The sequence below is a fragment of the Grampus griseus genome (genome assembly GCF_964374135.1).
Source record: "Grampus griseus genome assembly, chromosome: 5".
Classification (NCBI taxonomy): domain Eukaryota; kingdom Metazoa; phylum Chordata; class Mammalia; order Artiodactyla; family Delphinidae; genus Grampus; species Grampus griseus.
In genome coordinates this window covers 7,243,194-7,260,971 of record NC_138998.1, presented here as the reverse complement: position 1 = coordinate 7,260,971, position 17,778 = coordinate 7,243,194, and the positions used below count along the sequence as shown (strand labels likewise).

Sequence of the window (17,778 nt, the reverse complement as noted above, 5' to 3'; positions counted from 1 at the left end):
AAGGATGAGAAGCCTTCACTGATGAATTCTACCAAACATTCAAAGAAGAATAATACCAGTCCTTCTCAAAGTCTTTCAAAAAACAGAAGAGGAGGGAACTCCTCCAAACTTATTTTATAAGGCCATCATCACCATGATACCAAAACCAGAGAAGGATGCCACAAGCAGAGGAAATTACAGGCCAATATTCTTGATGAATTTACATATAGAAGTCCTCGACAAAATATTAGCAAACCAAATTCAACAATACATTAAAATTATCATACACCATCATCAAGTGGGTATTATTTCAGGGATGCAAGGATGGCTCAACATCCTCAAATCAGTCAATGTGGTACACTACATTAACAAAATGAAGAATAAAAATCGTGATATCTCAATAAATGCAGAAAACGCATTTGGCAAAATCCAACAACAATTTATGATAAAAACTCTCAACAAAGTGGGTATAGAGGGAACATACCTCAACATAATAAAGGCCGTATATGACAAACCCTCAGCTAACATTACGCTCAATAGTGAATGGCTAAAAGCTTTTCCTCTAAGATCAAGAACAAGACAAGGATGCCCACTCTGGCCACTTTTACTCAACATAATATTGGAAGTCCTCATCAGGGCAATTAGACAAGAAAAAGAAATAAAAGACATCCAAATTGGAAAAGAAGAAGTGAAAGTGTCACTATTTGTGGATGACATGATATTATATATAGAAAGCCCTAAACACTCCATCAAAAAAACTGTTAGAATAAATGAATTCAGTAAAGTTGCAGGATACAAATTTAATTCACAAATATTTTGACTTTCTATACACTAATAACAAACTATCAGAAAGAGAAGTTAAGAAAACAATCCCATTTTCAGTTGCATCAAAAAGAATAAAATACCTATGTATAAATTTAACCTGGAGGTGAAAGACAAATTTAATGCCATCCATATAAAAATTCCAATAGTATTTTTTACAGAAATAAGAAAATTAATCTTAAAATTTATATGGAACCACATAAGACCCCAAATAGCCAAAGCAAACTACCAAAATACCAAGGGCATTTTTCACAGAACTAGAACAAATAATATTAAAATTTGTATGGAAACACAAAAGACCCTGAATAGACAAAACAAAATTTAGAAAGAAGAACAGAGCTGGAGTAATCACACTCCCTGACTCCAGACTATACTACAAAGCCACAGTAATCAAAACAGTATGATACTTGCACAAAAGCAGATGCATGGATCAGTGGAACAGAATAGAGAGCCCAGAAATAATCCCATGCACTTATGGTCAGTTAATCCACCCACAACAAAGGAGGCAAGAATACACAATGGAGAAAAGACAGTCTCTTCAATAAGTGGTGCTGGGAAAACTAGACAGCCATGTGTAAAAGAATGAAATTAGAACATTCTCTAACACTGTACACAAAAATAAACTCAAAATAGATTAAAGGCCTAAATGTAAGACCAGAAACTATAAAACTCCTAGAGGAAAACATAGGCAGAACACTCTGACATAAATCGCAGCAATGTTTTTTTGGATCTGTCTCCAAAAGCAAAAATAAACAAAAGGGACCTAATTAAACTCAAAAGCATTTTGCACATCAAAGGAAACCATCAAGAAAACAAAAGGGCAGCATATTGAATGGGAGAAAATATTTGCAGATGATATGACCGATAAGGAATTAATATCCAAAATATAGAAACAGTTCAAACAACTCAACTTCAAAAAACAAATAACCTGATTTAAAAATGGGCATCAGTACTGAATAGACGTTTTTCAAAAGAAGAAAAGCAGATGACCAACAGGCACATGAAAAGATGCTCAATATCACTAATCATTAGGGAAATGCAAATCAAAACCACAATGAGATACCATTCGACCCAGCAATTCCACTCATAGGTGTACACCCCCCAAAAAACAAAAACATTAATTTGAATAGATACATGCACCCCAATATTCACAGCATTATTTACAATTGCAAACATATGGAAGTAACCTAAGTGTCCATCAACAGATGAACGTATAAAGAAGGTGTGGTCACTTTATACAATGCAATACTACTCAGCCATAAAAAAAATGAAATTTTGCCATTTGCAGCAACATGGATGTACTTGGAGGGTATTACGCTAAGTGAAATAAGTCAGAGAAAGTATAACATCACCTGTGTATGGAATCTGAAAAATACAACAAACTAGTGAATATAAGAAAAAAGAAGTAGACTCACAGATGTAAAGAATAAACTAGTGGTTACCTGTGGGGAGAAGGAAAGGGAGAAGGGAATATAGAGGTAAATACTGGCATTAATTCTGTTATTTAAAGATGTCATAAAAATTTTAAGCTTTTTCCACCCTTTAGTTCTGCCACACTCAGGCATGCCACCTCAAGGTCACAGAATGACTGCCACAGCTCTAGACACCACAATTAAATTCCAAGACAGGAATGAGTGGGAAGAGAAGGTAAAAGGGCACAATGGCTCGGATGATGAGAGCATTTCTTTTCTCATACCTCTCTTTTAATGAAAATTAAAGTATCTTCCTGAAAACCTGCAAGCTGACTTATCCAAATATCTAACTGAACAGATCTTATTAACCTGGCCAGGTAATAACAAGTGAAAAAAAAAATCAGTTTCACAATTATATGATTACTTATGACTAGTTAAAAAGTTTAAGAAACTAGTTTAAAATTATGACCAGTAGCTGAGAAAGGTAGAATCATGGGGAACATGTTTATTTTTTCTCTGGTTTCCTAAGGCTTTGTAATATGGCTACATTAGTTTGATAATGAAAGCATGCACTTCTAGTGAAAATAAGTTCATTTGAACGCAAAGTAATTAGACTTGCCTGAAAGACTCATTGATTTATCTAAAACCTTCTCTTACTTCCCACTCCACATATCTGTACTTTCGCAAAGCAGGGAAAAGGGTGGGGAAGCCCTGCTAAGAACTTTATGGTCATTCTTTTAACTACAGAGCGTGCAATGTCACAGCCCACATCTTGTCCAGTGTCTTCTGACTCAGAACATGATTATGTTGATTTACTTAAAAATCCATCCTGCAAATCATATTTATTTTTTAAATAAATTTATTTGTTTTATTTATTTTTATTTTTGGCTGTGTTGGGTCTTCATTGCTGCACACGAGCTTCTCTCTAGTTGCGGCGAGCGGGGGTTACTCTTCGTTGCGGTGCAGGGGCTTCTCATTGCAGTGGCTTCTCTTGTTGTGGAGCACGGGCTCTAGGCGTGCAGGCTTCAGTAGTTGTGGCACTCGGGCTCAGTAGTTGTGGCACATGGGCTTAGCTGCTCCACGGCATGTGGGATCTTCCCGGACCAGGGCTTGAACCCATGTCCCCTGCATTGGCAGGTGAATTCTTAACCACTGTGCCACCAGGTAAGCCCTGCAAATCATCTTTAAAACATAGAATATACTTAGTAGTGAGCTGGAAATGTGATTCGTTTTGTGACCTCCTTCTTGTTGCTTCTACCTTACTGGCCCCTCCTAGTCTCATTTGATGGCTTCTACTGATTTTCCAACCTCTAAATGTGAAAGTCTCCTGACTCAGTACTCAGACCTCATCTTTGCTCTAGTTATACTCTCTAAATTATCTAATTCTCGTTAAGTCCACATTTATACCTTCAGCACAGATATTTTATTCAAACTTCAGACTCATTTATTCAACTACCTACTTGACATGTCTTCTTGGATGCTATTTATGCTTCTTAAACATTGTACAAGTACCAAACTCTTGAAATCCCTCAAATCTGCAGGGTTATTTGTTTTTTCATCTCATAAAATGCACCTCTACCTGTCTAGTTTCTAACACAAAAGGATTGGCATCATTCTTTTTTTTTTTTTTAACATCTTTATTGGCGTATAATTGCTTTACAATGGTGTGTTAGTTTCTGCTTTATAACGAAGTGAATCAGTCATACATAAACATATGTTCCCATATGTCTTGCCTCTTGCGTCTCCCTCCCTCCCACCCTCCCTATCCCACCCCTCCAGGCTGTCACAAAGCACCAAGCCAATATCCCTGTGCCATGCGGCTACTTCCCACTAGCTATCTACCTTACTACGTTTGTTAGTGTGTATATGCCCATGACTCTCTCTCGACCTGTCACAGCTCACCCTTCCCCCTCCCCATAACCTCAAGTCCGTTCTCTAGGAGGTCTGCGTCTTTATTCCTGCCTTACCCCTAGGTTCTTCATGACATTTTTTTTTCTTAAATTCCATATATATGTGTTAGCATACGGTATTTGTCTTTTTCTTTCTGACTTACTTCACTCCGTATGACAGACTCTAGGTCTCCTGCTGCAGTTGAATTCATTGGCAAACTCGTTCAGCTCTCCTTCTAAAGATGCCTCCGATCTGACCGTTTCTCATAACCTCCATTGCTCCCACCCAGAGAAGGCAGGTGACTGGGACACAGTCACACAGCTTATTGAGAGAGCCAGAACCCAATTCTAAGATATCTCGTATATAGACCAGTGTTCATCCAAAGTATAAAATGTCCGCAGATATGTTTTTTGTTGTTCTTTTATTGTTTTTTTTTGCGGTACGTGGGCCTCTCACTGTTGTGGCCTCTCCCGTTGCGGAGCATAGGCTCCAGACGCGCAGGCTCAGCGGCCATGGCTCACGGGCCCCGCCGCTCTGCAGCATGTGGGATCTTCCCGGACCGGGGCACGAACCCCTGTCCCCTGCATCGGCAGGCGGACTCTCAACTACTGCACCACCAGGGAAGCCCCACAGATATGTTTTATTTCATATTTATACCTCCTCATGACTTAGGTCTGAAAGGTGTTCAACCTAAAATCTAATCATCAACAGAGATGAGTTTTTTCATGTAAAGGCAGTTTTCTTGTTGCAGGTTAGGTGGCTGCCATGGTGTCTGGTCAACATAACTCAGATGTACCCATAGCATTCACTCAGGAAAATGTGTGTGTGTGTGTGTGTGTGTGTGTGTGTGTGTGTGTGTTTGATAGAGACAAGATTTAATTAAAAAAAAATACACACCCACGTAAGTGCTTGATGATGGAATATCCAAGGATAGACCATTTCCTTATAGAGTTTAGCATCTATTTGTAGTTTTGTATATAGTGGGCTTGGGTTTGAATGACTAAAAAATCATAAATAAATAAACATGTTAAAACATCATTAAAAATTGTAATAGTCTTAAGAGAAAAAGCAGACTATAATGATAGAAAATAATGTGGGGTGACTTATTTAGATGACATAGTCAGGGAATGACACTCTGAAAAGTGGACATTTGGTCTGAGACCTGAAGGATGAAACACAGCGGGAAGAAACTGCATGGGCACAGGCCTTGGGAGAGAGCTGGGAAGGACATTCTCAAATGTTAGATAGCAGGTAAGGAGTAAGTGAAATCCTAGATAAGGTATTATGGACCATAATAGAGATGTTTGAGGTTCATTCCAATTGCCATGGAAAGCCTTTAAAAAATTTAAAACAGGAGAATGATGTTTTTCTTTGCAAAAATTATTCTAGGTAATAAGACCAAAGCAGGGGTTAAATCCATATGTGGAGAAGGTTAGCACCCTTCACCGTCACAGCATTGGTGTCACTGGTTTGTGAAAGAGTGAGGTCCCCATCAGTAGGTACTTGTGCCACCACAATACAGAATATTGCAGAGAGGGCCTATGGGATTATAGATTGGGCATTAGGTTATATATGGACCTTTCTAATCATCCCCAAACTTTGAGCTCCTGTAGTACTATTAACTGAGCTAATTATTAAAGTCTCTTTAGGAATGATAGAAAAATCATAAAATCAAAGGGGTTATTATTTAGAACAGAATTCTCCAAAACCTTATATATTAAATATATACTCACCTACAAAGTGGATATCCCCTTCCCAAGATGAGGCTGACGTATATGATGTGAACCTTCCGTTAGGGCAGATGGTCTCAATCGTTTTGGAAATATATATCATCTAGTGGTGTTGTTTAAAATGAAGATCCAGGGCTCCCATCCCTTGGAGATTCTAATTTAATAGATCTGAAGTGAGGCCTGAGAAATTGCAACCTTAATAAGCATCCTAGGAGATCCCAAAAGGCGAGGTGGACCAGGGCTGCACTTTAGGAAACAGTGGACTTGGTGATGTCCCTATGCAGATTCTAGCTCTCCTTCACCTCTTGTTGTCATCCACCGAGATCAGGAGTATTGTAGCTCTGAGGATATTTTAACTTGCATTGTCACATTACTCAACCTTTATGAGCCAAACCCCCTTCATCTGTAATAAAAGCATAAGATGCTTTTGTGAGGACCAGAAATGCAAAATGCGGACCTGAGAGCCTGGCATATCATACCTGTTTAATAAACAGCACCTACTGTCTGCCTTATTTCTGTCTAATTTATTTAGCCGCCTCTTTCCTAGTTACCTTGGTTTACTGACGCCGAGTCAGCATTGACCTGTGTTGGTTTGCTTCTACATTATTGTCATCTTCCTCTTGCCTCCACCTCGCCCACAAATTCCCAGAGACCTGCAGCTTAATTCAAGTTTTGCACTCTCTCTGCATCATTATAAAGACACTAGAATAAAAATGCTAATATTACAGCTGTGGAATAACTGTAACTATCAAATTCTTTTACTCTTGTGTTTCCTGCTACCTAAATTAATTCTCTCTTGTAGAACCCCTCATCTTTCTTGTTTAACGTGAGTACTGGGAAGCAGAGAAGACTATGCAGTGGCTAGATGAGGTTCTGGAAAAAGCTACCAAATGATGAGAAACATTTGCATTGCATTAGCTTCCATAGAATATAAACAAAGTTTGAAGGGAGAGAGGAAAGTCAGTCCACTCTGGAGCACTGGGCACACTAATTTGTATCTGTTGTCTTCAAAAATGCAAATTGGTGGGGCTTCCCTGGTGGCGCAGTGGTTGAGAGTCCGCCTGCCGATGCAGGGGACACGGGTTCGTGCCCCGGTCCGGGAAGATCCCACATGCCGCGGAGCGGCTGGTCCCGTGAGCCATGGCTGCTGAGCCTGCGCGTCCGGAGCCTGTGCTCCGTGACAGGAGAGGCCACAGCAGTGAGAGGCCCGTGTACCACAAAAAAAAATAAATAAATAAATTGGAAAGCCCTTGAAGTGTAAAAGAAAAATAATAAAATGACTAAAATATGGCTGAATGAATCCCCTTTTTTCAAATCTTCACGTATGTGCAGTAAAGAGCCTGTTCTAGTTTGTTTGAAATTAAAAGGAAATATTCTTCGAATTAAATGTCATTGCAAGCAAACTCTAGGTTGTGCTGGAGGATGATCAAGGGACAAGTTAAATGAAATATTTGGGGAATCTGAATAGACACAGAATGTGGCTGGTTTCATTTGCTGCGTTCCATTTAATCTGTCTTTCAATAGGTCCAGTAAGATGCCCAAAGAAATAGCTATGTCTTTCTGAACAAAAATATTGTCACGTGGTCTTATTTTGTCTTTAAATAAACTCCTAAGAAAAGTTTTACAAGGGTGTAAAATTGAAACCAAAATTAGCTACCTATTTGGTAATTTGTTTATTTAAGAGAATAAAATGAGACTTGTGCCAGAAAATCCAGGTTCCCTGATTGCCAAGGCTTGTTAAGCCCTCCCTGTCAGTTTCTGCCTAACTTCCTCTTTCCCTAACCCCTCCTCTGGACTGGGAGAGCTGGGATTTTTGTATCATCCAGTCTTATATATTTGAAAAGGGAGAAAGTATAGTGAACACTGCGCTTTCTCCTCCTCTGTTTGCAAAAGCTGGAAAAAAGCTTGACCTTCCCAGGCAGCTCACTTATGGTTCATATTTGATTTGAGGGAGGAGAGGTAGGGAGGGACAGGAATCATGAATATGAAAATGTAGGAATAATAGCCATTATTATTTAATAGACATTATGAGGCAGGGATATTTACATCATGCCTATTTCTTTTCTCTAGGCACTGTTGGAAACAGGTTAGCCTACCTTCACTAGGGTAGTGGCTAAAAGACAGTATCCTGGATTAGAAAACTACGAAGTAGCCCTGAAGAGTCCCTAAGGATTCCCAAATGCTGAATTCATGTACACATAGTAGTTTTCTTTACTGAGTGAAAGTGCCTCATAATTTCATTTTATATTTTGGAGAAAGGGCTTTGTTTGGCATTATTTAACTTCATTTGTTCGTTTCTTTTTTTTTTTCTTAAGTGGTTTCCTAATAGAAAATAAAATTTTCTATTTATGCTTACTGAAGACTTTACTAAAAGTAGCAGGTCAGGATGAAAACTATGGGCATGAGATGGACTGTTCAGGGCAGTTCAGACTTTATTTTTAAAGTTGCTGGTTATAAATGATTCCTGCTAAATAATAAAACAATAGATTTGGCTACAAACAATTGCCCTCATTTGATGTGCTTTAATAAAAACTAATAGGTTCCAAGTTTATTTCACTCATTTGCTTAACAAATACTTATTGAGCACCTACTAGGTACCAGGCACCATTCCAGAGGTTGTGACTAAATTAATGAACAAAACAAACCACTGTCCCTTAGAGTGTTCATTCCAGTGACAGAGTATAGATAATCTAATTTTTAAGAAAGTAAACAGATTATGTGAAAGACCATTTGTCTAAACGACTAATTCTATTAGACAAGAACCCCAGAGAACTGGGGCATATTTTAGTATTATTTCAAATGTATTCGTAGAGAATCAATTGTGGATAAAATACCAAACATGTTTTGTTATTATTGCCTTTGAGATTTTCTGGTTTCTCCCTCGTTCATTTTACTTTTGATGAATCCTGCCCTCCTGTCTTAATTAAAAATCATTCTTTTTCTAAATGAAACTCATTTACTGAATTCTAAGAGACAGTGCACCTGAAAAGAAATAGCACCACTCACCACTGAAGTTCACACAGCTGAAAAATGGAATTTGCAAAACTTACTGGTGATTTTGCTAATACCAAATTATGATAAAGAGTATACTAAACTTGCTTTGAATTTATTCGTCTTAATGAGCTTTTATCTTTGTTTATTGGAAATTTTAAAATTTGTTGATCTAGATTCTTTCTACTTCATCAAAATTACTATTTGTCTTTAATCAAGTTATTTTTATTAAGCCATTCAAATGCATGGTTAAATACATTTTAAGATGTTTCCGAATAGGTATTCATGCATATGCTACAAAATTCAAACACTAAAATGAGAATATGATGAAAATCAGTCTCCTCTCCTTTTTTGTTCTCAGCCACGCAGGTGCCCTCCCTCATTCGTTTACTGTGACTAGGTTCTTCTAGATCTTTCCAGTGATATTCTAAAGGAGCTTCTCAGACTTTACAATGTGCATATGAATCTTGTTAAAATACAGATCCTTATTTAGGGGGTGTGTGCTGAGGCTTGAGATTCTCCATTTCTAAGAAGTTCCCAGTGAGGCTGCTAGCTTCACTGGCGAGGTGGTGAAGCACATTAGTTTATATTTGTCTCCGTGTTTACTTGTTTATTGGCCTTAAGAGAGCAAGATGTACTCATACATATACACAACTTTCTGCTTTCTACTATGACTTCAGCCCTAGGGTTCCGGCTTTGAGCTTTGCTTTGTTACAAAGTTTTCTTCTAATCTTTGCCTGAAGTGATCATTTATGCAGTATGTTAGAAATCAAACCATAAATGATGAACGTTAGCAATATAACCATTTGAAGCATGCTACTAGGTGATGTGTACATTGTAATGACTAGGAGAATCCCTCTGCAAATTTGCCATCTGCTTTTTAAAGTAAGGTTAGAAAAGTCCTCAGTTCCAAGCAGCCTCTAAATTTTAGCAGCGAGCATACTGAGGACTTTAGCTTGCAGCCAGTACCATTAATCTAATACAGATGCCATCATACTTGGAAATGATACAATTAAGCTCCCCAAAATTAATATAAAGTGCAAAGATCGTTTAAGTATTTTAAAGTCATAAGCATTCGTATTCTCTGTACCTGGATAAAGTAGTCTCGAGAGATGGCGGTGATCGATATCACAAGAGGTACAGATGTTGTCTTTGTTGGACCTGTATGTAAGCGTAATTCAGACAGCTTGGGAGCAACCCATAAAAGAAAATTAAAATTTCATGCTTGTTTCTTCCCCTCTACAAGAAAATGGAGGCCTATAAGATTCAAGTTTGCCCATCTGTGTGGTGTGCGAGTCTGTGCATATGAGTACTCGCTAACGCAACACAAGATTTGGTTTTAAAAGAGAACCTGTATCAGGGGCACTTTTCAGAAATAAAGATTTGGACCATCAAAGTCTCAGTTTCTGTGTCTTCGGCAGAAAGAGCCAGGGGTACAGGTTTCTCTTTGATGCCCAGTTACTATCTCTCAGTGATGCTTAGTTAGTATCTCTTAGTATCTCTCCGTGTGCCTTTTGGTGTCACTGGCTCGGGGTCTCCATGTGGAGGATTTTTAGACTGGGTGCTGAGCTGGTTGTCTTAAAGGACCGAGGTTGAGGGGGAGAGTGATCTGGATCTGTCCAATCTCTTAAGCATACACCATTCTACCACCAGTCGTGAATCTCAAACTTAGGTGATGTAGGTGTGTACTGAACAGTATGCAGAGTCATAGAAAACAAACAGCATATCCTCCTGAATTTTCAATTGAATTAAAAATATGGCAGGTCCATATTAAAACATAATAAAACACTCAAACAAGCATAAATGGAAAATTCTGTTGGATTTTTAAGTTAACCTGAGGTTTCAAACCAATATCTATCGAGCTTAGATCAGGGCCTCCAGGCTCCTTGGAAAGCACATTTAGTGGCTTCGGCCACTAAATTCACTTCTACCTAGTAGGAGGGCATTTCAATGGGGAAATTTTAGGAATACTGAAGAGGTCAGAATCCAGATCGTTTGTATTGCAACTACATTTCTTTGTCTCCTGAGGGACTCTGGAGTGGGCCTATGCAAAATATTTTGGAGCCAAGAAAGTTGTTGTCATGTTTTTGAAATATTGACTTTCTGGAGGAAATGAGGAAGTGTCCTAGAGGTTGTTGAGAGATCCAGACCGGTTTAGGAGATGTCATCAATGAACTTCTAATGAATGATCTCTATAGAGAAAAATCTGTGCCTTTGAGGTCTTTGTAGACTGAAGGGGTAAAAATATTTTTCTACAATTAACCCATTTCTGCTGGAAGTAGAGAACAAGTCACTTCTTTACAGAAAGGATGCATGACATAGTAAACATTGTTTGTCACATAGACTGGATTTTAATCCCTCCCTTCAAACCTTGGACTGGACACTAAAGTTCTCCAGGTCTTAGTTTTCTCATCTGAAAAATGGGCTGAGGATGAAAGGAGCTAGTAGTGGATCAGTGTTTGCGTTCTCCTCTTTTTTTTCCTTCTATATTTTTCCTTTCCAACTCCCATTCCCTTTGTACCTGGCAGTCGCCAATGAATAGTACATCTCCATTTGAATGGGAAAGTGGTACCCTACAGTAAGGACTCAGAGCAAATGACCTGGGTCTCCACCAACCCTGAGATTCCCTCTGATGATCCATGAAAGCTTTTGGCTAAGGAGCCATTTAGATAAATAATCAACTACTCAGAATGTAAACACATTTAAATCTTACTGTTTACCGGCACTTCGAAACTAAATTTACACAAAAGGATGACCTAGAAACAAGGAGGAAAAAGCTGTGTGGCATTTAGATGCATATCACATATGCATAATTGATTCTTTAAAAGGTTAGGGCTTCCCTGGTGGCACAGTGGTTGAGAGTCCGCCTGCTGACGCAGGGGACACGGGTTCGTGCCCCGGTCTGGGAGGATCCCGCATGCCGCTGGGCGATTGGGCCCGTGGGCCATGGCCGCTGAGCCTGCACGTCCGGAGCCTGTGCTCCGCAACGGGAGAGGCCACAACGGTGAGAGGCCCGCGTACCGCAAAAAAAAAAAAAAAATTTAAAAGGTTAAATACCCTTGACATATGTATGGTTGGTGATATACCCCTGATGGGTTCATAATCATTACGACAGTGGCTTTGTTTTGCATAATTCTAAAGTAAATGTCACATTTCTTCTTTGGAGATTCCAGGACTGGTATTCAGAAAAGCATATGTTTCTAAGTAGATAGCTGGGAAGAGGAGCTACTCTTTTCCAAACAGAAGGACTATTCACGTAGCTAGTACACTAAGCTTTATGAGAAGCCGACTGCCACTAAATTCTCTCGAATTGAAATGCAATTACATATCAAGGGCAGGACAAGTGCTACCTATAAACAGAAAAGCTCAAATACATGACTTTTTTTTTTTCTGTTTTGCTTTGTTTTTGCAGGGTATTTGCAGGAAGAATTCAGTACCCCAAACACACTATAATCCTTAATTGAAATGCACATATCAGGCAATTTGGTGAATCCTTTAGCGGCTTTTTTCAGAAGCTTATTGTAGCTCTGAAGGACTGGTCTTTTCTTATGTCCATAAACAATTATAAAGATGCTAAGGAAATTAATATAAGAAGCAAGTCACTAAAAAGTATGTAGAATGAAATACCATAATATATGCCATAAGAATCAGAAAAAATAGGCAACATGAGGATACATATGTAAGTGGTAAAAACTATGTAAATGGGAATGATTATTACAAAAATTCAAGTTTTGGTTTTCTTCTTTGGGGAAGGAGGGAAATACAATTTGTGTGGTGCTCACAGGGGTTTTCACCATCCACGGGTGTTTACTGTTGTTTTTAAATACTGTTATTAAACCTTTTTTCAGGTGTGTTATATTTTCTAATTTTTGAAAATGGAAAAGGCAAAATAACAAAACACAGTGAAGAGAAAGCACAAATTAAGTTGGTTAAAAAAAAGAAAAAGACAATGTAATATGGTAATCATAATAAAAGTAAATATATCAGTCTCAGGTTGGTGGATGTATCTTCATGTCGTACTTTAAAAAAAATTAAATGCATGCTATGTGCAAGACACAGCTATAAAATACAAGTCCCTGCAAGGGTCAAAAGTAGAAAGACAGATACAAACTAACAAAAGAAAACTATTGTGGCTGTTTAAATGATGGGAAACTGGACTTTAGGACAAAATGTAATGTTATGTATTTTCTCTGTCTCTAATTCCTATTTCTCCATTCATACTCTGAGCCTGGGCCATCCAGGCATCTGCTCCAACCCTCCAGGTCTTTTGATAATTATCTCCACCCATTTTTGTCTTATTCCTAGCTAGTCATTTTAAAAGCCCTGGATCTTCAGTTTCTCAACTCTGGGAGTAGTTATCTGTGTACCACTGATTTGGTACTTACGATATGCTGTATTTTAATGTTACAGATATTCATGCATTTCTTTAATTATGTTGTAACATCCTAAAGCTAGAGATTATACTTTATTCATCTTTTTACACCCCCCTGTCACCTCACTCTAGGAACTGCCATATGGTAGAACCATGTCACATGGCATATAGTAGAGTCAATAAACATGTCAGCAGTCGACTGAAAAATGGCTTCTGAAAAAACATTAAAAGCTCTTTCAGGACATTTGAGTACTTTGCCAATGTTCTACATTTGCATTTTCTAAGCTAGCTCTCAGCCTAAATTTTAGAATGGAAGGAGGAAGAGAAACTAATGGTAAGAGAGTTACCCAGAACTGTGCAGAGTTGGTGAGACCAAGACCAATAGGAGGGTGCCCCGCTCTGGACCTAGCTGGGAACTCCCATAGGTTCAAGGCTGATCTTTAAGGGCAGGGACTGCATCTAATACATTTTTCTGCCTCTCTCTGCACCTGGAACAAAGTCCATCACATCATACACCATCAATAGATGCTTCTTCAAAGTGTGAGAGAATTAAACATTAGTCTTGGATCATTTAATTCACTCCCATGGCCTCAAAACAATGTGCCACTGAAGGCTTCCCAGTATGGATTTTAAGCTCTGACTGTTCTGCAGAGGGAGAGGGTGACTGGGCAAGGAGATGGGTAAGCCCGGCCCAGGCAGGATGCAGATGTTAGCACTTGGATTTTTACTCTGGGCTTAAGACGTGATTGGAGCAAACCTGAGTAGAGTGGGTTTGGTTCTGCCAGCTGATGGGGGTCTATGGAAACATGCAACAGATGTTTAAAAAGAGATGGGAAAGCCCATGGAACAGATCATCAGTGCCTGTCCTGCTGGCCACCAAGAAGTAGCGGGGATTCCTCTTTTCTCATGGCATACAAGATATGATGTCTGCTGCAAACCTCTTTTAAAATCCTAGTTTTTTGCTTGTTTCTTTTTTTTTTGCGGTACGTGGGCCTCTCACCGTTGTGGCCTCTCCCGTTGCGGAGCACAGGCTCCGGACGCGCAGGCTCAGTGGCCATGGCTCACGGGCCCAGCCGCTCCGCGGCATGTGGGATCTTCCCGGACCGGGGCACGAACCCGCGTCCCCTGCATCGGCAGGTGGACCCTCAACCACTGCGCCACCAGAGAAGCCCTAAAATCCTAGTTTTTTAATAAGTAATACATAAAACATATGATATAAAATTCAAAGGATATAGTAAGAATATGGCAAAAATAAGTATTCCTATCACCTCTGCCCATAGTTGCTCTCTCTGAAGACATCTGCAGTTACCAGTTAACCCACTTGGTTTTAGGTATACCTAAACACTTCCTGTTTGGGGATACACGTACATGTCTATATGGGTTTATATATTTTCTGACAAATAGTTCATCTAATAACATACTACACCGAATCATGATTTTTTTTCATTTAACAATTTATGCCACAGTTCTTTCCATTTTTCGTTTTCTTTTTATTATCTTTAAAATCCCAGCCTCTAATACTGTCTGATACACTGACTCTGTTCAACTTTAGTTTCGTGAGCAAATGAATGAGTGATTTCATAATAGTCTCTGATTCATTCTGAACCTGAAAGTCACCCACCAATGCATTTTATACATGTCTTGTCTTACACCCCATCTCTAATATGCATGGTTTGCCTGTAAACACCCTCTAAGTTAATCTCAAAAAATTTGAACCTCCCTTGAATGTTGTCTTTCAGGCTCTCCTCCAGAAGTTATCTCTAAGCACTTAACAACTGTGTCCTATTTTTTATTGCCCTACATTCTTATTTGTTAATATAGTAGCCATAAGATGTGAATAATACTCTTAATAATAATTTTTATTGAGTACTTATTTGTGCCAGACATCGTGCTAAGCATTTCTCACGAATCTCTACATCTATGAAGTAAGGAACAGTATCACCCTCTCTGTACACCTGTCAGTGCCCTCCCAGGATCTCCTTGACTCAACCTTAAGTTGCTGTGCAGACCATTTCCTTATATACGGTGGCTTCCAGCATCGTGCTGCCCAAGTGACCTCCGGAGAATGTGTTTAGCCCAAGTGGGCAGGCCAAAGTGCTAACATATTGACAACCCCCAAGTGTCCTGACCAATGAGGTATAGACACTCATGGAGGTGGATAAATACCCTGGCTTTCTCTCCTCTTTGGGAAAAGTTTGAGCTGTGTTCTGCCCAGTCATTTCTTCTGTGTGTCCCTGTGTGATTGAGCCTGAGTTGCTCATATCTGTAAACCCCTTTCTGTCTCACCCTTTATTACCTTTCCTCCCTGCCCACTTCCTTACTTCCTAGAGCCACCTGCCAAATAAACTGCTTACAGTCAAATCCTTGCCTCACGGTCTGCTTTTAGGGAAACCAAACCTAGGGAAACTGAGGTTCAGAATATGTGAGTAATTTGTTCAAGGTCATCTGTACATCAAGTGGCAGATTCAAGCTATGAACCAGAAGCCACACTCAGAAGCACCATCCCTTACTGTTAGGTAGATGGTAAGTGCCTCAAAGCAGGCCAAGGAATACTCTCTTCCCTCCATGGTGTGTTTCAAAATGCAAACCAATGTCGGAGCTTAATACATACTTCTGCTGGGCAATGCCGTTCTGTGTTTTGGGGTGTCTCTTTTCCACCCCAGCCCATCAGGACTTGCATTTTAGGTAATGTTGGCTAAACATATGTGCTTGTGATTTGTTACTGAAAGTGCGATTTACAAAGAATTTCTCATGCTTGTTTACTTGCTGTCTTCTCCTTGTTGGTCTGCAGATAGCAACTTCATCCTCGCCAACGCCCAGGTGGCTAAGGGTTTCCCCATAGTCTACTGTTCGGATGGCTTCTGTGAGCTTGCTGGATTTGCCCGAACAGAAGTCATGCAGAAGAGTTGTAGCTGCAAATTCTTATTCGGGGTTGAGACCAACGAGCAACTGATGCTTCAGATAGAAAAATCCTTGGAGGAAAAAGCAGAATTCAAAGGAGAAATTATGTTCTACAAGAAGAACGGTGAGTTGGCTTTTTCTGATGGGTGCTCCTTGGACAGTTGTGAAAGGTCACCACCTTCTTTTAACTCCCATTGCCGTAATTGCTCCATAACTCCCACTAAGGCTTAATGGTATTTTACATAAATACAGTCTGTTATTGAAGTTCCACAAATAACTTGGATGATGGCCTTGTTTTAGCCATTAACAGCATAAACTACCTGAAAATTTAGCATTAGAATTACAATTATTCAATGTCAATATATTAACTGAGGTAATATATGTTAAAATAAAGTGTATTATGTTGTGGTCATGCTTAAGATATATATCAGATATGATGGTTGTTAATATATTAACAGATTCAGAGATAGTTAACTCTTCAGAGATAGTTTTCCATCTTTAAGAACCACATCTCAGCCTCAGTCATTAGGGACAGAGATCCAAGTGTTTGACAGCAGAAAAAGAAGATAATTTAAAGGACATGAGCATAGGCATTTTCTCTTCCAGTTTCCTGTTCACAGAGCCTTTCTCACTATTCTTAAATTCTAGAGACAAAATAAGAGACACACAGTGTCTCAGGGTGGGAGTACATTTTCCTGGACTCAACACTGCCACTGGGCAATACTATTTTCTTGTGGCTATGGTTTTGACTCTCTTCTAAATGAAAAAGTATCTAGGGATGGGTATAGTTTCCACAGTGCTTGGATCCTACATGGGAATAGATATCATTATCCTGTAAGCCGTGGTAGAGGGGGTGAATCCAAGAGGCATTATATTGGAGAAATGCTAGATCAAAAATGAGAACAAACCATCATTTTCCAGTTTCTAGAATTCTGTCTCTTTTTTTAACACTTTTCCTTTGAGTAACATAGCCCCCTGAGTTTTATTAGCTGGGCACATGGCCGCCTAGCTAAAGAATATATTCCCCAGCCTTCTTTGCAGTTAGCTAGGGCATGTGTCTAAGTTCTGGCCAATGATATATAAGAGTGAATGATTTATGCAACTTCTGGGTGAAATCCCTAAAAAACGAAATTGTTTGACGTCTAATTTCTCTTCTTCTCCTTTCCCGTGGTGTTGTGGACTGAATTACATCCCTTCAAATTTCATATATCAAAGCCCTAACCCCCAGTGTAACTGTGTGTAGGGATAGGGCCTTTTAAGGTTAAATGAGGTCATAAGGATGGAGCCTTAATCCAATACGACTGGTGTCCTTATATGAAGAGGAAGAGACACCAGGGATATGTGTACATAGAGGAAAGGTCGTGTGAAGACACAGCGAGAAGGTAGCTGTGTATGAGCCAAGGAGAGAAGCCTCACCTTGATCTTGGACATCCAGCCTCTAGAACTGTGGGAAAATAAATTCCTGTTGTTTAAGCCACCCAGTCTGTGGTATTTTGTTATGACAACCCTAGTAAACTCATACATACGAGTCAGAATGTTAAGGCAAGGCTGGAAAGCCAGCTTCAACCATTTGTCAAGGTCGACAGCGTAGAGTAATACAGAGCAACAATAGGTAAGGAGCCTGGGTGTGGTTTTAGGTCCACCTTTCCCATCCTAGACAAAGACACATCCAGTTCTATCT

The 17,778-nt window shown here is 39.4% G+C and overlaps 1 protein-coding gene across 1 annotated transcript in view; it reads left to right on the top strand.

The window, feature by feature from the left end:
* KCNH8 (potassium voltage-gated channel subfamily H member 8) overlaps window positions 1-17,778 on the top strand; it is a gene marked incomplete at both ends in the record, with an annotated part of 386,090 nt that overhangs the window by 109,962 nt on the left and 258,350 nt on the right. Inside the window, one exon of the mRNA XM_082655515.1 lies at window positions 15,988-16,221. Within this exon, the coding sequence (XP_082511641.1) occupies window positions 15,988-16,221 (234 nt within the window). The remainder of the gene's footprint in view (window positions 1-15,987; window positions 16,222-17,778) is intronic.